The sequence below is a fragment of the Neovison vison genome, chromosome 1 (assembly GCF_020171115.1).
Source record: "Neovison vison isolate M4711 chromosome 1, ASM_NN_V1, whole genome shotgun sequence".
Classification (NCBI taxonomy): domain Eukaryota; kingdom Metazoa; phylum Chordata; class Mammalia; order Carnivora; family Mustelidae; genus Neogale; species Neogale vison.
In genome coordinates this window covers 142232282-142257929 of record NC_058091.1, presented here as the reverse complement: position 1 = coordinate 142257929, position 25648 = coordinate 142232282, and the positions used below count along the sequence as shown (strand labels likewise).

Genomic DNA, 25648 nt, shown 5'->3' with positions numbered 1-25648 from the left:
AAAAGGTTTGCTGTGGTGGCTAGTTTGGTGGCAAAGGGGCCAGGTTGGAAAGATGAATTAATTTAGATTAGATGAGCATATCTGCTTCTAAAGATGCTATCCGAATAAAAATTTTTAGTGCCAGTGGCACTTAACTATAAGTATTCCTGATAGATTAGGGTATTGGTGGAATAAGCTTCTGTAAGGCATAGAGTGACCACTTGGACTTTTATTAGATATAATTAGATTTAAATAACTATTACATATATTAGATTTATATAATTAAATTATTAGATATAGTAGGATGGTGTCTAGATCATTTAGTTCCATGAAGATCAAAGGTTGAAACTTCATATTCCTTTCCCCAAATGACTGGACTGTGAATGGCCTGTCTGGTAGTATTCAGGACATGGAGTTCAGGCTGCTGGGATTGTATTGAAAGTCCCTGATAGGGAATTGATCAAATGATTTTTGGATGGCCTGAAGACGCAAGCATAGGTAGACATTTCTGGTCTGACCTGTAACTCGTGCCTTCCTCTCTCCATAGAGTATGTTATGAACGGGTTCCTTGGTACCCCACGGTGCTAACCTTTATCTTGTCTGCCCTGTGGCATGGTGTCTATCCTGGATACTATTTTACCTTCTTAACTGGAATCCTCGTCACAGTAGCAGCTAGAACGGTAAGCTTCTTTTGGTTGTAGGAGCTTTTCCTTAATCATCTATTCACCCTTAGAGAAATACTTTGATATATAGGAATTGTGGGCCATAAAATGATCTACATGTTATTTATAGATGGTGTTTGCAAAGCAAAAGGAATTTTAGGAGTAATGAATGTATAATACCTTAAAAAGATGAAAACTTTTTAAAAAAGAGAGCATGTGAGTGGGGGAGGGGGGGTAGAGGGAGAAGGACAAGCAGACTCTGTGCTAAGCATAGAGCCCAAAGTGGGGCTTGATCCCACAACCCTGAGATCATGACCTGAGCCGAAACCAAGAGTTGGATGTTCAGCTGACTGAACCACTTAGTAATTGGGGTTCTATAGGCTTCATTTTGCTTATAGTCCTCTTAATTTCTTAGTTCATTAGCCTAAGTTTAGAAATAATTCACAGTCTGTGCAGATGGTAAACAATGTAACCATTGGAACTCTGTTGTCAGAGATTGCTCTAACTTTTCATGCTCTCAGGCCTGATCCAGTAAATTTGTGTAAAATTCTTTGTGGATTTTATAAATTTGGTTCTCTAGGTTTTTAGGGTAGCCTTCAGTTTGTCCTAGAGTGTTCCTATCATCTGCTGGGTATAGAGCAGGACGATAAAGACATAAAAGATATGCCTACCCTTAAAGAATGAGATGAGCATGTATGTAAGAAATTGCAACTCCACATGCTCTGAATGTCAAATAGGGTTTTGTATTTGATTTAGTTGCAATTTGAAAATGATCGTGGCTGTCCTTATTCAGATGCCAGGAATTTTTAATGACATTTGTCAAACCCTATTTTGGGTGTGGATTTAGGAGCACCAACAGAGCTATTCACTCATTCTTTAATTCATGTAGTCTATGAATATTGCCGGAGCCCGCCTATGTGCCAGTTTAGGTTCTAGGCACTGAGATACCCCAGTGAACAAGAGTCCCTTCCCCACGGAATTCCCGTTTTAGTTAGGTGAACGTTTGCTGGAATATATGTGTGAATAAGAATGATAATTGATTACAACTTATGCTGATCAGTGTACTTTTTGAATAAAGTATGTATTGTACATGGGAAACAGAACACATTTTCTCTTCTGCCATTCATCTACCTACTTAGATTATAAAAGTAAAGAACTGATGGCCGGGACACAGTAAAACAAGGATGAGAATTTTATTAATATATCCAGAGTATTATTCCTGAAGATGTCTTTAGCTCTGTGATCTCAGCTGGTGTAAAAGCATTGATTTATATCAAGCCTTTCCTTTGGATGGCTTGGAAATATTTTTTGCAAATGAGTTAGGTAGAGGGTGGAGAGGATTGATAGAATAGGCTTCCCAGGAGAATGAACTCAGTAATGAAATGTCTTATGGGCTTTTTGATACACTCATGCATTCCCACTGGAGGGAGCTCTGGCTCTCTCTTGAACTTGGGGCCAAGAAGGGTTTTTTTTTTTTTTTTTTTTTAAAGATTTTATTTATTTATTTGACAGAGAGAAATCACAAGTAGATGGAGAGGCAGGCAGAGAGAGAGGGAAGCAGGCTCCCTGCTGAGCAGAGAGCCCGATGCGGGACTCGATCCCAGGACCCTGAGATCGTGACCTGAGCTGAAGGCAGCGGCTTAACCCACTGAGCCACCCAGGCGCCCCCAAGAAGGGGATTTTAACCTACCTCAGAGCGTGCCATTGTTTTAGCTGTGCCTTTGATTCTTGGATCTGGGAATTAGGTTTCTTTCTGGAGGCCCATCTAGTCCCATATGTCAAAAGACCTACAAATTAATTATGGGAAAGTGAAATTTTCCATAATTAAAATTGTATCAGATTAATGTTTGCTGACATAGAGTAAGATTTTTGATGCATTACTAAATGAAAAAAAAAAAAGCTAAAAAATCCATGCCATCAGTGAAAATATAAATATGGGAATGTATGAGTAGAGAAAGGCTTGGGAGGTTATGTGCCAAGTTTATAAACAGTGCTTTTTTTCTTGAGGAGAGGTCCAAAAAATAAATTTTTTGGCTTAGTTCTTTGTTCTTTGGATATAAGTATTTTATAATAATAATAAAAAGCATAATGGTACTTTGGATTGCCTGTATTCCTGAAGTATATGGCCTACATGCATAGAATAAAAGTTTTTATTTTTTATACCCACCTCCCACCCCCGGTTTTGCCTTCCTTGGTTTGCAGGTGAGGAACAACTTTCGCCATTACTTCCGTTCCTCAAAAGCCCTCCAGGTTGCATATGATGTGGTCACCTGGGCGGTCACTCAGCTGGCTGTCTCTTACACCGTCGCACCCTTCGTCATGTTGGCCGTGGAGCCAACCATCAGCTTATACAAGTGAGTTTCCATTGTTCTCAGGGGCTGATTCCTACCCTGGTCTGTTCTCTCTGTGTTTGACTTGGGGGTTGGTGAACTGGATCATTCAGCTTCGACGTGAAAATGTCCATAGACAGCTTCAAGAGGAGTTGCTTACCTGAGGGATCCCAGCAGACACACAGCAGTACCCCTGAGCGAAGCTGGTGGTGGGCAACGCTTTGGATATTCCTGACATAATGAAGGGATGCTAGGACCGTGAATTTTGAAGGGCTACGTCTGGATTATAAACTCAAAAGGGTGAATGTGCTGCCCTTGCTTCTTCTTCCTGGGGTCAGGCTATGTTGGAGTCTCAGTGGGCATCCTGAGAGCAGGACAGAGGCGGGTAGCAGCTGGTGTTCACATGAGGAATTTATGGTGTGAGCTGTTGGGGGTGGAGGGGAAGAGATAGAACAGACCGAGATGCCAGGCCTTTATAGTCAACCCCCAGGGGTCCTGAGGAACTCTCATCCTATTCTCTCGCTTACTTGTGCTATTTCACTCAGGTTCAATGAGTGTGTTTCTACTGTTACCAAGTGGTTGTGTGACCTGAGGCAAGTGATGACGCTCTTAGCTGGCTTTTCTCACCTACAAGTAAGGTTAAGAGTAGACTCATTCACAAAGTGCCCTTTTAGGATTGAAATGAGGGAAATGTGCAAAGGACTTAGCCTAGCCCCTGGCATACGGTCTGTACTCGGTTGGCTCGGACTCGTATTGCACTGACTGAGAGCTTGTCCCGGCTTTCGGAGGTTATTCTGAAGTCCTTGCTCTGCTTTAAAACCGAACAACGCAAACGGGCCCTACCCCTCAGTGGGGGTTTCCTCGTAGTTGTCCCACAGGTCAGAAACGATCAGAGCGGCTTTTCCTACTCAATACACAGATAGCAGGGTCAGGAGAGATTGTTTCTCTCATCCAGGTTATAGGAAAAGAAGGTGGAGGGAAGTATGTATTTCTAGGGAATACATACTTTCCTCCACCTTCTTTTTCTGTACCACCACGTAGCTCGTAGGAGTTATGTCAGTATGACGTGGAAGCTGAGCTGGTTTATGCACAGATGTTTCTAGACGGGGGATGCCAGAATAGCTGGAAGAAATATAGTCTCCAGCAACAGGAGCTCAGAGTGTAGCTGCTACAGAGGGAGGAGCACGAACCGTTTCAGCTCTGGAGTAAGAACACTGAAATTGAGCTCCCTCTTCGGAGAGAAATCCCCCTGTAAGTACCCCCCATTTCACTGAGCTCCCTCTTCTGAAAGATTTCCCCCTGTCACTATCTGAGAGATATCTCGCCTCTCCATACCCTCTTTTCATGGAGCTCCCTCTTCTGATGGTAACCCCCATCAGTACCTCCCTTCACTGAGCTCCCTCTTCTGAGAGATATGACTCATATAACTACCGGAGAGATATCCTATCTGAACCCCCCCATTCACTGAGCTCCCTTTCCTGATATCCCCCTGTAAGTACCCCCCTTCTCTGAGCTCCCTCTTCTGAGGGATATCCCCTCTCCATACCCTCCCTTCACTATATCAGATATTTCTTATATATAAGAATTTATAATTTATATGTAAGAATTTCTTATATATAAGAACTATAGACTTTACTATTCAGATATATCCGATAACCCCCCATACCCTCCCTTGTCACTCCTCAACCTTAACTGAGCTCCCTCTTCTGAGAGCTATCCCCCCTCTTCCTAACCTCTGTTCTCTGACCTCCCTCTTCTGGAGATATCCCCACTGTCAGTACCCCTCTTCTGAGAGATTTTCCTTTTGTCACTACCTTCCCCTTCACTGAGCTCCCTAAGAGATAGCCCCACTCTCCCTACCCTTCCTTCACTGAGCTGCTGCTTCTGAGAGGTATGTCCCGTCACTACTCCCTTTTCACTAAGCACCATCTTCTGAGAGATAGCCCCCTGTCAATACCTCCCGTTTCACTGAGCTCCCTCTTCAGAGATAACCCCCTCAGTATTTCCCTTCACTGAGCTTCCTCTACTGAGTGATTTCCCCTTTGTCACTATACTCCCTTTCACTGGGCTCCCTCTTCTGAGAGAGCTCCCCCTTCACTGAGCTCCCTCTGAGAGAGATATTCGCCCATCTAAACACCCACCTTCACTGAACTCCCTCATCTGAAAGTTATCCCCCATCACTATCCCGCCTTCACTGAGCTCCCTCTTCTGAGAGATATCCTCCCTGATAGTAACCTCCCTTCATGGAGCTCCCTCTTCTGAAATACACTTCCCTGTCAGTACCCCATCTTTACGGCTCCCTCTTCTGAGTGATTTCCCCTTGGTCACTACGCCCCCTTCACTGAGCTGCCTCTTCTGAGTGATATCCACAATCCCCCCCCGCCCGCTCCATACCCTCCCTTCACTATATCAGATATTTCTTATATACTTATTATTTATATAAATAAGAATTTCTTATATATATAAGAATTATGGACTTCTCTATACAGTTATATCAGATACCCTTTTCACTACTCAATCTTAACTGAGCTCCCTCTTCTAAGGGATATCCCCCCTATAACTACCCCCCCCTTCACTGAGCTCTCTCTTCTGAGAGATACCCCCTCTCAGTACTTCCCCTTCATTAAACTACCTCTTCTGAGATACTTCCCTGTCAGTAACCCCCTTCACTGCCTTTCCTGAAAGATATCGCCCTTGTGAGTATCCCTTCGTTGAGTTCCCTCTTCTGAAGAGATATCCTCCCCCCACCCCGTCACTATCTGAGAGATGTGTCACATATCCTTACCCTCCCTTCACTGAGTTCCCACTTCTGAGAGATAGCCCCACTCTCCCTACCCTCCCTTCACTGAGCCCCTTCTTCTGAGCCATATGCCCCCTGTCAGTACCCCTGTTTCACTGAGGTCCCTCTTCTGAGAGATATCCCCCCCCATCTGTACCCTCACTTCACTAAGCTCCGTCTCTGAGAGATCCTCCCTGTCAGTACTCTCCCTTACCAGAGCTCCCTCTTCTGAGAGATATTCCTCTATCTCTACCTCCCCTGCACTGAGCTCCGTCTTCTGAGAGATATCCCCCCTCTCCCTACCTTCCCTTCACTGATCTCCCTCTTCTGAAAGATATCCCCCCTGTCACTAACCACCCCCCCCCGCCACCACTGAGCTCCCTCCTCTGAGAGGTATTGCCCTGGTCAGTATCCCTGCTTCACTGAGCTCCCTCTTCTGGGATATACCCCCCCATCTATAACCCCCTTTCCCTGAGCTTCCTCTCCTGAGATACCACCCCCTGTCAGTAAACCCCTTCACTGAGCTCTCTTTCCTGAAAGGTATCCCCCTGTGAGTACCCTCCCTTCACTGATCTCCCTCTTCTGAGAGATATACCCTCTCTTCCTACCCTATTTTCACTGAGCTGCTGCTTCTGAGAGATAACCCCCTGTGACTTCCCCATTCATTAAACTCCTTCTTCTGAAGATAACCCTGGGTTAGTACTCTTCTGAGAGATAGGTATCTTCTGAGAGCTGTCCCTCAGGGTAGTACCCCTCTGAGATGCACCTATCTTCTGAGAGATATCCCTCTTGTTAGTAACCCCCCTTCACTGAGATCCATCTTCTGATAGATATCCCCCCGTTACTACCCCCTTCACTGAGCTTCCTCTTCTGAGAGAGATCCCTCCTCTCCATACCTTCCCTTCACTGTTTCAGATACTTTTTTTTTTTTTTAAGATTTTATTTATTTATTTGACAGACAAGAAATCACAAGTAGGCAGGGAGGCAGGCAGAGAGAGAGAGAAGAGGAAGCAGGCTCCCTGCGGAGCAGAGAGCCCAATGTGGGGCTCGATCCACACATTATTATAAGTTATAATTTCTATATATAAGAAATTATAGACTTCACTATACAGATATATCACATATTCCCCCCTCTCCAGACCCTCCCTGTCACTACTCAACCTTCACTGAGCCTCCCTTTGAGGGGTATCCTATCACTACCTCTCCTTCACTGAACTCCCTCTACCGAGAAATACCATCTCTATACCCCCCTTCAATGAGCTCCCTCATTTTATCCCCATGGTTACTGCCCCCCCCCACGCTCCCTGAGCTCCCTCTTCTGAGAGATTTCTCCTTTGTCACTACCCTGCCCTTCACTGAGCTCTCTCTTCTGAGAACTATCCCTCCTGTCACTACGCCCCCCTTCACTAGCTCCCTCTTCTGAAAGATACGGTCCTATCAGTACCTCCTTTACTGAGCTCCCTCCTCTGAGAGATATCCCCTTTGTCACTACCCTCCCCTTCCCTGATCTCCCTATTCTGCAAGATACCCCCCACTCCCTACCTCCCTTCACTGAGCTCCCTCTTCTGAGTGATTCCACCCATCAGTACCCCCTTCAATGAGTTCCCTCTTCTGAGAAACTCCCCTGTCAGTAACCCCCTTCTCTGAGCTCTCTCTCCTGAGAGATATCCCCCTCTCCATACACTCTCTTTACTGAGCTGCTTCTTTGAGAGTTATCCCCCTATTCATAGCTCCCCTTCACTGAGCTCCTTCTTCTGAAAGATACCCCCGTAACTACCTTACTTTCACTGAGCTTCCTCTTTTGAGAGATATCTTCCCCTGTTAGTATACACACTCACTATGTTCCTTCTTCTGAGAGCTCACTCCCCGTCTCCGTAACCCCCCTCACGGAGCTCCCTATTGGAGATATTCCCTCTCTGAGTAACCCCTTTCGCTGAGTTCCCTCTTCTGAGAGATATTCTCCTGTCACTATACCCCCTTCACTAAACTCCCTCTTCTGAGTGATAACCCCCCATCAGTACCCCTTTCACTGAGCTCCCTTTCCTGAGAGATATCCCCCTCTCCATACCCTCCCTTCACTGAACTCGCTCTTCTGAGAGATATCCCCCTGTCAGTACCCTCCCTTTACTGAGTTTCCTCTTTGAGAGATATCCTCCCTATTCATAATCCCCCTTCACTGAGCTCCTTCTTCTGAAAGACATCCCCCCTGTTTCTACCTTCCTTTCACTGAGCACCTTCTTCTGGGAGATATCTTCCTGCACTACCCCCCCTTTCACCGAGTCTCTCTTGGGAGATATCCTCCCTGTCAGTACACACGCTTGATATGTTCCTTCTTCTGAGAGCTCTCACCACTCTCCATAACCCCCCTCACTAAGCGCCCTATTGGAGATATTCCCTCTCTGAGTAACCCCTTTCACTGAGCTCCCTCTTCTGAGAGATATCCCCCCCTCCCACCCTCCTTTCACTAAACTCCTTTTGAGAAATATCCCCCTCTCAGTACCCTCCCTTCACTGAGCTCCCTCTCCTGAGAGATATCCTCCCTGTCAGTACCCAAATTCACTATGCTCCTCCTTCTGAGAGATATTGATCTCTGTACCCTGCTTTAATGAGCTCCCTCATTTGAGAGGTATCCCCCTTGTTACTATCCCCCCTTCCCTGAGCTTCCTCTTCTTAGAGATTTCTCCTTTGTCACTACCCTGCCCTTCACTGAGCTCCCTCTTCTGAGAACTGTCCCTCCTGTCACTACCTCACCTTCACTAGCTCCCTATCCTCCTTTCACTGAGTTCCCTCTTCTGAGAGATATTCCCCCTGTCAGTACCCCCCTTCACTGAGCTCTCTCCTTTAAGAGATATTCCCCTACTCCCTTACCCTCCCTTTACTGAGCCTCCTCTTCTGAGATATCCCCCTGGAAATAACCCCCTTCACTGAACTCTCTTTCCTGAAAGACATCCCCCTGGGAGTACCTTCCCTTCACTGAGCTCCCTCTCCTGAGAGATATCCGCCCTCTTAGTACCCCCATTCACTGAGCTCCCTTTCCTGGGTGATAACCCCTGTGTGAGTACCCTCCCTTCACTGAGCCTACTCAGAGTAGGCTCCCCATCAGTACACACATTCACTGAGCTCCTTCTTCTGAGAGCTAACCCCCCACCCTGTTACCCCCCTCACTGAGCTCCATCTTAGAGATATTCCCCCTCTGAGTAACCCCCTTCACTGAGCTCCCTCTTCTGAGAGGTATCCCCCTACCCTCCTTTCACTGAGCTCCCTCTTCTGAGATAAACCCCCCCCTCTCAGTAACCCCCTTTCACTGCGCTTCCTCTTCAGAGATTCCCCCGGTTAGTAACCCCCTTCACTGGGCTCTCTTTCCTGAAAGATATCCCCTTGCGAGTACCCTTCCTTCACTGAGCTCCCTCTCCTGAGAAATATCCCCCTATTCATACCCTCCTTTCACTGAACTTCCTGAGAGATATCCCCCCTCTTAGTATCCCCATTCACTGAGCTCCCTTTCCTGAGATAACCCCCTATGAGTACCTCTCCTTCACCAAGCTCCTCTTTTGAGAGTTAATCCCCCTGTCAATAACTCCCTTCACTGAGCTCCCTTTCCTGAATGGTATTGCCCCTGTGACTACCCCCTTCACTGAGCTCTCTCTCCTGAGAGCTATCCCCCCCATCAGTACCCTCCCTTTATTGAGCTCCCTCTTTGAGAGATATCCCCTTATTCATAACCCCCCTTCACTGAGCTCCTTCTTCTGAAAGATATCCCCCCTATTAGTACCTTCCTTTCACTGAGCTCCCACTTTTGAGAGACATCTTCCCTTTCAGTACACTATGTTCCTTCTTCTGAGAGCTAACCCGCCTCAGGAGCTCCCTATTGGAGATATTCCCCTTCTGAGTAACCCCATTCACTGACCTCCCTCTTCTGAGAGATTTCACTCCTGTCAGTAACCCCATTCACTGACCTCCCTCTTCTGAGAGATATCCTTCCTCTCCATACCCTCCCTTCACTGTTTCAGATACTTATATATATAAGAACTTCTTATATATAATTCTTATATATAAGAAATCATAGACTTCACTATATAGATATATCACATATCCCCCCTCTCCAGACCCTCCCTGTCACTACTCAACCTTCACTGAGTCCCCTCTTTTGAGGGACATCCTATCACTACCTCTCCTTCACCGAACTCCATCTTCTGAGAAATATCCATCTCTGTACCCCCCCTTCAATGAGCTCCCTCATCTGAGAGGTAACCCCCTGGTTACTACCCCCTCTTCCCTGAACTCCCTCTTCTGAGAGATTTCTCCTTTGTCACTACCCTGCCCTCCACTGAGCTCCCTCTCCTGAGAGGTATCCCACTATCCGTACCCTGAGCTCTCTCTTCTGAGGGGTATTCACCCTGTCAGTAGCCCTGCTTCACTGAATTCCCTCTTGCGAGAGATTTCCCTTTTGTCACTACCTTCCCCTTCACTGTCTCCCGCTTCTGAGAGATATTCCTGTCACTACACCCCCTTCACTGAGGTCCCTCTTCTGAGTGATAACCCCGTGTCAGTATCTCCCTTCAATGAGCTCTTCTTCTGAGATATTCCCCTGTCAGTAACCCCCTTCACTGAGCTCCCTTTCCTGAATGATGTCCCCCTGTCCATACCAACCGTTCACTGAGCTCCTTCTGGGAGATCTCTGCCTGCACTTACCCCTTTCACTTCCCTCCCTCTTGTGAGAGAGATCCTCCCTGTCAGTACACACACTCCTTATGCGCCTACTTCTGAGAGCTAAACCCCTGTCCGTAGCCCCCCTCACTGAGCTCCCTCTTCTGAGAGTTATCCCCCCTTTCCCTACTCTCCTTTCACTGAGCCTCCACCTCTGAGAGTTAGTCCCCTTGTCAGTAGCCTCCCTTCATGAGCTCCCTCTTCTGAGAGATGTCCCCTGTCAGTACCCCGTTCCACTGAGCTCCCTCATTTGAGAGGTGGTCCCTGCCCCCCCAACCTGCTGTGCCCTAGCTCTCAGCTGGTTTGCCCCCTCCATGCTCACCCTGAGGGCAGGCCCCCTCACACACAGCTCCATCTTCTTACCCGCTGCATCTGTGACCTCCGGCCAATATTTGCCCTTTCTGGTCTACATTTTAACACTGAGCTGGTTTTGTTAGCGCTCTTGCTAGCAAGTCGTACCTCTCTATGCCCCAATATTCTCAGTGCGTGATACTGCCGAGTGGGTGTGGTTTTTTTTTTATGTGGTAGCAGAAATGACCAAATTCAACTCAACATCATTTCATACCTTATGTTTGCTGGGCACTGTTCTAGAAGCAGGCGAGAACGTGGTGGGAACAAAAGAGACATCAGTTCTGGTCCCACGGAGAGGCTAGTTTGATGGAGGAGACAGGCATTAACGGACTGATTTAGAACTACTCACTGAAACCGTTCTCTGAGTGAATGGTACAAAGCTCAGACTCCGACTGGCCATCCAAGGCAGCCTTGGGGTGAAAGTGGCCTTTGGGCTAAGACCTGGGCTACAGAGGTGGCGTGAAAACGGACATAGTGTGTGTGAGGATGGGAGGGTGGGGGGTGGTGAGCCGGAGCACTCTGCACTGTGCTCCAGACGCAGGAACAGCACAGACAGGCCCCTTGTGCTGGAGGAGGTCTGGCACTGAAGCCCCAAGTGCCATGAGTGTTGGCATGAGCGCCATCAGTTGTAGCTAGCAGTGAGCTGGGCGAGACAGAAGCAGGGGTCAGGATCCCTGTTTATCCTTGCAGGAAGTGGAAACTCAGAGTGGGTAATTGAAGAAAACTCACACACTTGGACCAGAGTTTCAGACCTAAAGTTCCTTTACAGCAAGAACAGTAGAAAGAACGTTTCTTTGGGAGAAGCTACTTGGGAAGAATGTTACTGGTGGACAATCAGGCTAAATAGGGATTTGTGTGAGATAACATGCATGTAGCGGACTACAGCATGCTGGTTCCTACACTCGGGGGCTCTAGGGGAAGAATCAGATCCAATCCAGATCACCCAAGCAGATTTCCATTTCTCTTCACACACAGTCATTCCCTATCCAGACCAGCTCCGTCCCCTAAAGTGTCTGCAATGACAGAAATGCCATCCGGTATATTAGCCATGGGCGCATGTGGCTAGTGTGACTGAGGAACTGAATTTTCAGTTTTATCTTAATTAATTTGAATTTTAAGTCACATGTTGCCAGAGGCGATCCTAGATGGCTTCTCAAAAGGGAGCCTGCTTCTCTCTCTCCCTCTCCTGCTGCCCCTGCTTGTGCTCTTTCACTCTCTCTTAAATAAATAAGTAAAATCTTTATTTTTAAAAAAAAGTGTTTTCAGCATCTCTTAAGAGAATCACTGAATCTGATAGAAGAAATGAAAATGGAATCGTCTTTTAGTGGAGGTGGGTCTGGTTACATTCCAGATCTGTTCCCCACTGGGGGCTAATTGTGTCACCGGCAGTGAATGGCAGGTGTATGCAAATCGGCTGCTCAGTCTGTCCTTCACTGCTTAACATTTCAATTTCAGACATGCTTTATTTTTAAACGTAGTCAGTTTTCAATCTATCAGGACTTCATAACTTTAAATTCCTCCCTAATCTTCTTTCTTCTAAGCTGTAAATGAGTCCCAAGTGAGCACTTCAGTGTGTTATGAAAGAGCCTGTCTTCACTCAGGATGCTAGGACTAAGTACAGACTGAGTGAATTCAACAACAATTTCTCACCGTTGTGGAGTCTGGGAAGTCCAAGATCAAGGCACCCCAGATTCAGTTTCTGGTGGAAGCTGTCTTCTGGGCTTAAGGAAGGCTGCCTTCTCGCTGTGCCCTGACTTGGCAGAGAGAGACTAGAGAGAGACACACACAGGGACAGCTTCTGCTCTGGTTTCTATTTTCTTATAAAGGCACTAATCCCGTCATGGGGGCCCCACCCCAACCAAATTACCTCTCCAAGCTCTACTTCTCCAAATACCATATTTAGTCCATAGCAGAACGTTGCTATGAACTCATTTTGAAAAGCAAAACTACATACATTAAGTATATGACCCTTAAATTCACGTGCAAGGATGTTAGAATTTGTATAGATATTTTTGCAGATAACAAAGTCCTCGAGTGTGGGAACTGTGCCTTGTTCATCTGTGCATCTGGAGTACCTAGATCAGCCCTAGCATGCTCCATACATCTTGTTTTTCCATAATAAAAAGATAAAATAGGTCTTAAAATTTTAGAAAAATATGGTGGGTCAGAATAGGTTTCTAAACTTTGCCAGGGGTTTGAAATATTTTTCCCTTGACTCCTAAAATATGTGGCTTTAACATAATTGTTCCGATGTAGCTCTGGTCACATAGGCAAAATGCAAGAGCAAGTATACAGATGTGCAGGCTGAAATTTATGCCTGTTGCGAACCCTAGTTTACACCTGTTGAGCCAGTGTGTCTGTCTGTAAACTCCTTCATTCTCTATGTTCTGGTTTAGGCAATAAAAGAGTTGCTCACTTACCTGGGGCTGGTTCGATTCTGGGAGCCCCTCATGCCCACTTTTACTTTCCATGGTTTCAGTCATGGTCATGTGCTCTCCGGAGACCAATGATCCTCCTTCTGATGTATTTGGTCAGAAGGTCAGGCATAGCCCCACGCTGCTAATTTAAATCATCTCCCGTCATCACAAGAAGGGTGAGTATAGTACCACTATACTGGATTTTGAGAGAGAAGAGACCGCATTTTCATAGTATGTGATTATAATTGTTCTATTTCATTATTAGTTATTGTTAATCTCGTACTGTGCCTGCTTCATAAACTCTACCATAGGTAGGTACATGTAGGGTGAACATAGTATACGGAAGGTTCAGCACTATCCACAGTTTGAGACTTCAGCTTGGAGGTTTTGAAACCTGTCCTCCAGCTCAGTGGGGGGAAGGTATACCCTTACCTCGTATACTTGTCTTGTTTCCCATCCCCCTGAAGGAAGAGATGGGGGCTTTGCCTTTTTGTAGATCCTCGTTTAATGCTTTGTACATCCAAAGCAGTAAATGCTTATTGAGAGAATGAGTGAAGATGTGTTCCCTTCTGTTAGAAGTCTTGACTAATCTGTAGACATTTTGGGGGAAGTTTAAGGGATAAGTAAATTATCGGATTCCAATGTGTCTGACCTTATGATCACAGAAGCTGAGGAATGATACATGAATCCATTGTGGGTCTTTTCCCCTCCTTTTAACATTACTTTTTCCTTGCTCTTCAAACAGCATTGGAGAAAGCCTAAGTCAGCCTTTCCAAAAGGATCTAGAACAATTGTACAAATGCAAGCTGTTTCTAATCAATTACATTTACAGATACGCCCAGTATGGTCTACTCTGTGCTCAGCGTGCTGAGCACATTTACGCAATAAAAGTCCCACAGACTCAAAAGCAACACTTGTTTCTTATTAGTTTGGATGAAAGCGATTTTCAGAGTTATGGAGTAAGCTTTGAAAATCTGGATTCTTCTGGCTCCTAACACACACAAGAAGAACCCCTTATGCTTGAGTACATCAGCTAAAGTGTAGGTTGTGTTTGTGTCTAGGGAACAGAATATAGGGTTTGCATTTTCCTATATCCTCATATATTTTGAGTATTAGGGGATTCTGACTGTCTGTCGTGGGATTAATGTTCTTTGTCTGCTTTTGGCAGTAGGACAGTACTGTGTCTGTCTGCAGACAGGCTGATGAGTTTGCTGTACCCAGTCCTGTGGCTTTGGCCCGTCTGTGGCCTGCTCACCTGCTGGAGGTTTCCATGGTGTGGACTGAAGCCGGTCTCTTGCTGGACTGCAGATGGTGTGATCACACGCATGCGACATTTCCCGTTTGTATCCTTGTGTGCAATTTAATTTTTGTGTATGTTTTATTCTAGGTCCATGTATTTTTATTTACACATCATAAGTCTCCTGATAATACTCTTTCTGCCAATCAAACCACACGCTCATATCCAGAGGCAGCCTCAGACTCTGAACTCCATTAATAAGAAAAAAAAAGACTGATCCCTCCAAGGAAGCCGAGCAAGTAAAACTGCAAAATGTCACAAAGAGAAGATCAAAGACTCAAGGGTTCGCCAGGGACTTGGAAGTGATGTTTACATGCATTTTTTTTTTTAATGCAGGGAGTATTTTATAAAGCCTTTTATATGATTAAGTCAGCCATGTCCAGTTGATTTAATATTTCCGAGGACATTTGAGTGGTGTAGAGACTGTGCCGGCTTTATAGACAGAGACTGGCCATTCTGGGCTGCTGGGTCTTTGCTTTTCTGGCATGATTTCCCATCCTTGGAACCCGGACATCTGCTCCAGAAGGCAGAAGGTTGCCAACAGAGCTTGTCTTCCAGAACATACCCCAGCCAGACACAGTTGTTCCTCGGGAAGCTGCAGACCCTTTGAGCACAGTGACTACGCAGAAGACCGTGGAAGAGAGGATCCTGCAAGGAGGAGCCAGGAGGACTTGTTGTGAACACTTCAATGGACTGAAAGGCATGCCCTGAAGTAGGCTGCATTTTTTTTTTCCTCGCAGGGATAGAACGCTTCCCTTTTTTTCTTTGAACTGAGCCAAGATTGGAAATCAGAAAGTCTCCTGTGCGTGTACCCCAGGAGTGTAGGAAGGGCTACTGTTTTCCATTTCACATGCACCCTCTGCCTTGCCCAGGGATGGCCTTGAGAAACACCCAAATGTTTGCACCACCAAAGGCAGCAAAATGTCTTTTAAATAAGTAATTTAAAAAAAAAAAAAGGTAATTTAAAATTATATAGAAGCTTGGTAAGAAGCAACAGACACATTTTTCTCTTTGCTCCCCTCATTTCATAGAGGTGTGAATGATCATGGCTGTGATGACACGTGGGCTGGTTTTCACTTTTCTGATTTTGCAGCTGATGAAATCAGACTGTTTTAGTTGAATCTGAAGATCATTTTTAACTTTGTTATGAATGTGCTGTGTTTCCTTTCAGGGACTTCTCTTGGGTAGTAATTCTATGTGGGAGAAAGAAACATGGTATCAAGTGTGCAAAACAATAATGGTGATGCTGATAATTACATGTTGCAATGGTATGCCCTCAAATAAATGCCTCGGGAGAAGAGAACCTGTTCAAATCAGATGGTCAAAAATGGGATGCATACTGAATGAATACTGTGTTTCTATATAAAGGAAATGTTTCTGAACAGAAAGGTTATTTTTTGTTTCTGGGAGTGGAGACCACACATTCTGAAGCATGTGTATATATTTGTGTGTTTCAACAAACGTGCACAAACTTAAGGTATTTACTTGTTCGAATTTGAGCACTTATAACATGTTCATTTTGTCCTCCCAAGTCAGGCACTTGGACGGTTTGGGTTTTTGGTTTGATGTCCTATCTTCATTCCCAAATTTGCAGGTAAGCTTAAACCCCCTTTTTACAGATGAGGAAATGGAGAATCAGAGGGACATTTGCTTACTGTCCCCACAGTCACAAAGTTAGTGATGAAGCAGAGATTAAAATCCAGGCAGTCCCCAGAGAGCTGCTGGCAGTTGGCATTTCCAAAAGGTATCCTTCTGCTTCTCTTAGGACAATGACACATGAAGTGATGGCTTGTACCTTGGAGAGGTTGTAAGGTGCTGGGGGAGAATACTAGAACCTGAACTCTGGGCCTCATATAAGATAATGGATAGAGGCAGCACATTTTGGCCTGTGTTTGAGGCTCACCCCAATTTACCCAGGTAACCTTGAGGCAATCCTACCTCTTGGTCCACGAAGGATGTTCTGGGGGAGGGGATATAGATGCTTAAAATCTGTCTGGATCCTTTTCCAACAGGAACATTTTGAGGCTCAAGACCCAGAAAAATGCACACTATTAAAAATGGTATATAGCACCACAGGCACAAAGTGTATTGTTACAGTGAAATCTTTGAATTCGCAATATGGTTTATATTCAGGTTTCACTGTATTTAAACATTTTCATTTCTAAGAGAAGAATTTTGGTAGCAAGAGGAGGTGATCTCTAGGGTAACCAACCATCCTGTCATGCTAGTGACTCTGCTGACCCTTCAGTCCTCGGCACACATGGACCATTGGTTCCTCTAGTGTCTGCTAAGATTACTTATTTATTACTGAATGGAATCAAAGTCAAGCCTTTGGAATCTGGGCTTATAGGTGTTATATGTCAGACAGTCCTGGGCCCTTAGGCACATTTTTCTTATTGAGGGGCTTTATTCAGTGCAGGCCTGTTTCCTTTTACACACATCACTTTCTTGTGCTTTGCAGATACTGCATTTTTTTAGAAATTGAGGATTCATGGCAACCAGATGTCAAGCAAGTCTATTGGTACCATTTTCCCAACACCACTGCTTATGTCTGTCACATTGTTGGTAATTCTCACAATTTTTCAGACTTTTTAATTATTTTATATTTGTTCTAGTGATCTGTGACGTTACTGTTACAACTGTTTTAGGGTGCCATGAAGCACACCCAACTAAGACAAGGAGCTTACCTGAGAAATGTGTGTGTTCTGACTGCTCCACCAACAACTGTTCTCCATCTCTCTCCCCCTCCTCAGGCTGGGGTCCCTGTTCCCTGAGACACAACAACACTGAAACTAGCCCATTAATAACCCAACAAGGGCCTCTAAGGGTTCAAGTGAAAGGAATAATCACACATCTATCACTAAGTAAAAGCAAGAAATAATTAGGCTCAGTGAGGAAAGCATGCTGAAAGCTGAGATAGGCTGGAAGGTAGGCCTCTTGCACCAAATAGCCAGCTGGTGAATGCAAAGGACAAGTTCTTGAAGGAAATGAAAAGCTCTATTCTCGTGAACATATGGGTGATAAAAAAGCAAAAGTCTTATTGCAGATATGGAGAGTTTTAGTGGTCTGGAAAAATGAAACCAGCCCGAACTTTCCCTTAAGCCAAAGCCTAATCCAGAGTAAGGTGCTAACTCTGCAAGCCTGTGAAGGCTGAGAGAAGTGAGGAAGCTGCAGAAGGAAAGTTTGAGGCCAACAGGGGTGGGCTCCTGAAGGTTAAGGAAAGAAGCCTCCTCCATAAAAGAAAAGTGAAGCAGCAGATGCCGATGGAGAAGTTGCAGGAAGTTCTCCAGAAGATCGAGCTGAGAGAGTTAATGAACCTGAGAGAGTTAAGGAAGCTCCACTCAACAACTGATTTTCAATGTAGATGAACAGCCTTCAGTTGGAAGAAGATGCCGTCTAGGACTTTCACAGCTACAGAGAAGTCCGTTCCTGACTTCAAAGTTTCAAAGCACAGGCAGAAACTCTTGTTAGGGGCTAATATAACTGCTGACTAAGTTGAATCCAATGCCTATTCACCTTCCTGGAAATCCGTGGGCCCTTAAGAATGATGTTAAATCTACTCTGCCTGTGCTGCATAAATGGAACAATGAAGCCTGGATGACAGCACATGTTTACAACATGGTGTCCTGAATATTTGATGCCCACTGTTGAGACCAATACTCAGGAGAAAAGATTCTTCAAAACATTACTGCTCATTGACAGTGTACCTGGTCACTCAAGAGCTAGACAATGAGATGAATGTTGTCTTCAGGCCTGCTGACAAAGCATCCATTCTGCAGCCTATGGCTCGGGGCTGGGGGAGGGGTGAGGGTCATTTAGACTTTTAAGTCTTATTAAGTAAGAACATTTCATAATGTGTAGCTATTGTAGTTAGTGCTTCCTGTGATGGATCTGGGCAAAGTAAATTGAAAACATCTGGAGTTCTGGTTCAAGATGGTGACATAGGGACACCCTAAGTCTACTTCCTTTCTGGATACACCAGATTTATACCTCTTGATAGAGCAATTCCTCCTGAAGAACTGAGGAGTGACTGAACAACTTCTGTACAGCAAAAGATAAGACCACATAGATGGTGTTGGCGAAAGAGATGGAGACATGATAATGAAGGAAATCCTCCTTCCTTAATGTTCCTTAATGAAACTTCAGAGGGGAAGAATGGTATTGAGGGACCTTAAGCGATTCATTTGCCACGGGTGAAGAAAAAAGCTATGGTTTAAAAGACCACATAGAATATAAAGGAACTGGCCCTAGAACATGCCAAATGACTGAGGAGTTGCTGCAACTTTCTCAGGGTTGCACTGGCTGGTGAGTACCATGGTCTGCATTCTCCTTCCTTCTTGACAGCACAGATGGGAACAGGGTTCTGGCATGAGAGTTGGCCTGCCACTTCAGGAAGGCCTGGGCCTGAGTCCATACCAGCCCCGGATTCTCTGGGGTGCAGGTAAAAAGCCACGGCAGAGCTAACCTTAGAATACTGCCAAATGGTAGGGGAGCTGATGGAACTCTGTAGGTCACAGAGGCTGATGAGCACCATGGTTAATGTTCCTTTGCCACCATGATAGCATTGGTAGGATTAGGGTTCTGGGCACCCTCTGGAGGCTATTGCCTCAGTGAGCCCCAGGCACCTAGCCCACACCAGCTTCAGCTATCCCACTAAGATGGGCCCAGCATGGCACATACCATGACACCACTGGTTGGCACTCACTATAGACAGCCAGCCTTCTCACCAAGGTGGTGCAGGCACAAAGCACCACAGAATAATCCAGGCCATCTGAAAGAAAAAACCTACAACCAAGAATACTCTACCTGGCAAGGTTATCCTTCAGAATTGAAGGAGAGAGAGAATTTCTGACACAAAAATTAAAAACGTTCATCACCACTAAACTGGCCTACAAGAAATGTTAAAGGTACTTCTTTGAAGGGAAAGTAAAAGGTCATAATTAGAAGAAAATTATAAATAAAAAGATGTAAAGTGGGACAACATATGTATAGGATGTGGAAAGGGGAATAAAAAAGTTCTTTTCGATGGTGTTCAAACTTAAGTGACTATCAACTTAATATAGACAACTGTATTTATATATATAATATATATTTTATATATATAGACAGTTGTATTTATATATATATTCATATATATATTTTACATGTGGACCACATGCTAACCACAAACCCAAAACCTATAATATACATGCAAAAAAAATAGAAAAGTAAGAGTGTAACACTACAGAAGGTCATCAATCATAAGAAAAGAGAGCGAGAGAGACACATAGCAAGACTACCGAAGAAGGAAAAAAAATGACCAGGAAACAATGAATAAAATGGCAGTAAGTACATACCCATCAATAATTATTTTAAATGTAAATGGTGGAAAGATGAGAGATGTTCTTCAGAAGAAGAATGGATAAAGAAGATGTGGTTCATGGGGCACCTGGGTGGCTCAGTGAGTTGAGCCTCTGCCTTCGGCTCAGGTCCTGATCTCAGGGTCCTGGGATCAAGCCCCACATTGGGCTCTCTGCTCAGTGGGGAGCCTGCTTTCTCCTCTCTCTCTGCCTGCCTCTCTGCCTACTTGTGATCTCTGTCAAATACATAAATAAAATCTTTTACAAAAAAAAAAAAAAAAGAAGACGATGTGATTCATATATACAATGGAATATTACCAACCATCAGAACTTTACATCGACATGGATGGAACTGGAGGGGATTATGCTGAGTGAAGTAAGTCAAGCTGCGAAAGACAATTATCATAGGGTATCACTCATGTGGAACACAAGGAATAGCATGGAGGAGGACCGTAGGGGAAGAAAGGGAAAACTGAATGGGAAGAAATCGGGGAGATAAACCATGAGAGACTGTGGTCTCCAGGAAACAAACTGAAGGTTACAGAAGGGAGAGGGGTAGGGAGAAATGGTAACTGGGTGATGGGTATTAAGGAGGGCATGTGTTGTGATGAGCACTGGGTGTTAAAAAAATTAATAAAAAATAAAGGTCCAAAGGGAAAAAAATGTAAATGTTCCACTTAATAAACATAGGGTAGTTGAATGGATTAAAAAAAAAAGACCCATCCATATACTGCCTACAAGAGACTCATTTCAGATAAAGACACATACAGACTGAGAGTAAAGGACTGAAAAAAATCCATGCAAATGGGGGGGAAAAAAAACAATGTAGCAATTCTTATATCAGAAAAAATGGACTATAAAACAAAGACTATAATGAGGGACCATGAAGGACATTACAGAATGATAAAGGGATCAATCCAAAAAGAGGATAGAACAATTGTGAATATCTATGCACCCAACATTGGAGCACCTAAATACTTAAATATCAATAGACATAAAGGGAGAAACTGACAGTAAGATATTTTAACACTGCATTTACATCAGTGGATAGATCACTCAAGCAGAAAATCAAAAGGAAACGGTATCTTTGAATGAAACATTAGACCACATGGACTTAACAGAACATGTACAGAACATTCCATACAAAACCAACAGAATACATGTTCAAGTTCATATGCAATATTCTCTAGGACAGATCACATGTTGGGCCACAAAACAAGACTTAATAAATTTGAAAAGGTTGAAATCATAATCATTTTTTATGACCATAATGGGTTTGAAACTAGAAATCAATCATGAAAAAAATACAAACATGTGGAGTCTAAACAACATGCTATTAAATGACCAATGGGTCAGTGAAGAAATCAGAGAAATTTCAAAAAAGATACATGGATACAAATGAAAACACAATCGCCAAAATCTTTGGCACACAACAAAAGCAGTTTAAAAAGGGAAATTTAGGAGCATCTGCGTGGCTCAGTTGGTTGAACATCCAGCTCTTGATTTTAGCTCAGGTCATGACCTCAGGGTCCTGGGATTGAGCCCCAAGTCGGCTCCATGCTCATGGGGAGTCTACTTTAGGATCCTCTCTTTGCCCCTCCCCTGGCTCTTTCTATCTCTAAAATAAATAAGTCTTTAAAAAAAGAACAGAAATTCGTAGTAATACAGGCCTACCTCAAGAAACAAGAAAAATGTCAAAAAATCTAACCTTACACCTAAAGAGACTAGAAAACAAACTAGAAATCAAACCCAAAGTTTAGTAGAAAGAAGAAAATAAAAATCAGGGCAGAAATAAAGATCTTTAAATAACCACAAAAGATCAGTGAAACCAAGATCTGGTTCTTTAAAAGGGTAAAATCGATAAAACTTGAGCTAGATTCATCAAGAAAACAAAAGTGGGAAAAGAACCCAAATAAAACTTGAAACAAAAGAGATGTAACTTATGATATGACAGAAATACAAAGAATTTTAAGAAACTACTAGGAAAAATAATAAGCCAACAAACTGAACAACCTAGAAGAAATAGTTAAATTTCTAGAAACATGCAATCTTCCAAAACCGAATCAGAAAGAAATAGAAAATTAAAACAGACCAATTAATAGTAACAAAATTGAATCAGCAACCTAAACACTCCTAACAAACAGAAGTTCAGGAGGTGGTGTCACAGGAATTCTACCAAATATTTAAAGAAGTTAAATTGTTACTATTCTCAAAATATTCCAAAAAGAAGCAGCAGCAGCAAGAGAGCTTCTGAATGTACTCTGTGAGGCCAGCATCACCCTGACAATCAAAACCAGATAAAACCCAATTAAAAAAAAAGAACTATAGGCCAATGTCCCTTATGAAAACAGGAGCAAAAATTCTCAACAAAATACTAGTAAATCACATTCAACAATATATTAAAAGGATTATTCACCACTTACCAAGTGCAATTATTGAATCATCCTTGCATCCCAAGAATAAAGCCTTGGGATGCAAGGATGATTCAATAATTGAAAAAAAAAAGTGATACACAACATTAATAAAATGATGGATTAAAAATAATATAATCATCTCAATAGAGAAAGCATTTAACAAAATAAAACATCCATTCATGATAAAAACTCTTAATGAATTGGGTTTAGAGGGAACATACCTCAACATATTAAAGGCCATATATGAAAAGCCCACAGCTAACATACTGGTGAAAAAGTCTTTCATTTAAGATAGGAATAAGGCAAAGATACCTACTTTCACTACTTTCATTCAGCATAGTACTGGATGTCCAAGCTACAGAAATCAGAGGTGAAAAAGAAAGAAAAGACCTCCAAATTAGTAAGAAAAAAAGTTAAATTGCCACTATTTGCAGGTGACATGATACAGAGAAAACCCTAGAGACTCCACCTGAAAATTATCAGAATAAATGAATTCAATAATGTTTCAGTATACAAAATTAATATAAAGAAATCTGTTGCATTTCATTACACCAATAATGAACTAGCAGAAAGAGAAATTAAGAAAACAAGTCCATTTATAATTGTACCAAAAAGAATAAAATACCTAGGAAGAAATTTAACCAAGGTGGTGAATGACCTATATTCTGAAAATATAAAACTTTGATGAAAGAAATTAAAGATGAGCAAGCAAATAAAAGGATATATCATGTTCATGGATTGGGAAAATATTCAAAAGTCTATACTATCTGAAGTAATCTACAGATCCAATGTAATCTCTATCAAAATATCAATAGCATTTCTCACAGAACTAGAAAAAAATACTAAAATTAGTAGAGATCCACACTGTCCTAAATGTACATTAATTAAGCAGTTTTGTGTCAATGAACTGGTTTAAAAGAAATACATTTTGTTTTGAGTTTATTTTTGTGTGTGGTTTAAGAAAATGGTCCAGTTTCATTCTTTTGCATGTTGCTGTTCTATTTTTCCAGTGACATTTCTGGAGGAGACTGTCTTTTCCATTGCATACTCTTGCCTCCTTAGTCAAAGATTAATTGGCCATATAATTATGGCATTATTTCTGAGCTTTCTATACTGTTCCACTGAAAATCTATGTGTCTCTTTTTGTGCCAGTACCATACTGTTTCAATTATTATAGCCTTGTGATATAACTTGAAATCTGGAATTGTGATACTTCCCACTTTGTTTTTGTGAGACCAAAACCCACAAAAATCCTAGAAGAAAACAGACAGCAATTTCTCTGACATTGGCTGTAACAACATCTTTCTAGTTATGTCTCCTGAGCAAGAGAAAGAAAAGGAAAAATAATTTATTGGGACAGCATCAAAATAAAAATCTTCTGCACAGCAAAGGAAACAATCAACAAAACCGAAAGATAACCTACTAATGGAAGATGTTGGCAAATGACATAGCCAATAAAGGGTTAAAATCCAAAATATAAAAAGAACTGATACAACTCAATACCCTCAAAATAATCCAATTTAAAAAATGGGCAAAAATGTGCTTTGGTGAGTGCTGTGAAGTGTGTAAACCTGGTGATTCACAGACCTGTACCCCTGGGGAAAAAAAATATATGTTTATAAAAAATTTAAAAAATTTTTAAAAAGCCATAACAATGTTAGAAATTCAAAAAAAATGGGCAAAAGACAAGAACAAACATTTGTCCAAAGAAGCATACACATGGCCAACAGACACATGAAAAGATGCTCAGTGTCACTTAATATCAGGGAAATGCTAATGAAAACTCCGAGATATTACTTCATACCTGTCAGAGTGGCTAAAATAAAAAAAATAGGAAACAAGAGTTGACAAGGATGTGGAGGAAAAAGGATCCTCCTGCACTGGTGGTAGGAATGAAAACTGGTGCAGCCACTGTGGAAAACCGTATGGAGGTTCCTCGAAAAATTAAAAATAGAAATACCTTTCCATCCAGCAATCGCACTAGTGGGTATTCACCTAAAGAATATATGAACTCTAATTCAAAGAGATACATGCACTCCAATGTCTACAGAAGCATTATTTACAATAGCCAAATTACAGAAGCAGCCCAAATGCCCATCAATTGCGTGGATAAAGATGTGGTGTATATATATACAATGATATTTGAAACAACGTGAATGGAGCTAGAGGGTGTAATGCTAAGTGAAATAAATCAGAGAAAGACAAATACCATATGATTTCATTCATTATGTGGAACTAAGAAACAAACCAAATGAACAAAGGAAAGAGACAAACCAAAAAACAGACTCTTGACTGTAGAGAACAAAGAGATGGTTCCCAGAGGGGAGGTAGGTGGGGGGATGGGTGAAACAAGCAGAGGGAATGAAGAGTACACTTATGTTAATGAGCACTAATATAAGGAATTATTGAATCACTATATTGTACACCTGAAGCTTATATAACACTGTATATGTTAACTACACTGGAATCAAACATAAAATAGATTTCATAGTTTGTTTTCGAAAAAGCCAAATCTAAACTATTTTGGATTTGTTTCCTTTTTCTCTTTAAGATAACCACAAGGAACATTACTCTATAGTTGCAAAAGCAATAAGTTATTCATTGAGATTTTCACCATTTAAGGGAGCAAAAGGTAGAAACTGGGAGATTGGGGGGAGAAAAGAAGGATTGGCCAGTAGTCTCCAGAATGGTGTGGGTACACCCTGGGCAGGCTCTGGGAAGACAGCAGTCCTGGGCAGCCCTGTTCCACCCTGGCTGCACAGAAGCACATAGGAAGTTTTAAAAAATTGACCAATGTGCAGCCCCTCCTCAGGGGACCACATTTTACTTCTCTCATCTCCAGCAGCTGGCATGGTGCCTGGCATGTAATGATTTAGTAAATGTTTGTTGAATGAATGAGGGATTGAATTAACGAGTTTAATGCATCATTGCACTTGACAGTTCTGTTGGAGTCACTTTTGCGCTGGGAAACATTTTCTGTTTTTTCAGAACTAGTTTTTGAAATAAAGGCTTGTGTTTTTCAGGGTGTTCTGAAAGCCCATTATGTGACATACCCTTTCAGGCCGTCATTTTACACGGTCTGAAACTCCCTCTTCTGTCCACCCATCCATTAAATGCATCTTGTATGGGCCTAGGAATCTGTCAGGTACTGCAGGTAAAAGATGCCAATGACATTTTCTGTGCTCAAAGAGCTCACAGTGTGACTAGAAAGATATGATCTAGGTGTGTGCTTTAGGAGCGCCCAGGACAATCTGAGAATCAGAATTAATCTGTGATCAGTTGCCTTACCCCCTTGTTCTCCTCTAAGTTTTGGAGCTACCTCATTTCATGGTGCCTAATGGTTGCCCAGCACAACATTCCTGTTTTCCAGCCT

At 43.0% G+C, this 25648-nt stretch overlaps 1 protein-coding gene across 1 annotated transcript in view; it reads left to right on the top strand.

Annotated features, from left to right (window-relative positions):
* MBOAT1 (membrane bound O-acyltransferase domain containing 1) overlaps nt 1-15906 on the top strand; it is a 110639-nt gene extending 94733 nt beyond the window's left edge. The window contains exons 11-13 of the mRNA XM_044259679.1: nt 527-659; nt 2844-2995; nt 14613-15906. Coding sequence (XP_044115614.1) covers nt 527-659; nt 2844-2995; nt 14613-14739 — 412 coding nt within the window. The 3' untranslated portion in view covers nt 14740-15906. The remainder of the gene's footprint in view (nt 1-526; nt 660-2843; nt 2996-14612) is intronic.
* Nucleotides 15907-25648: the final 9742 nt, after the last annotated feature.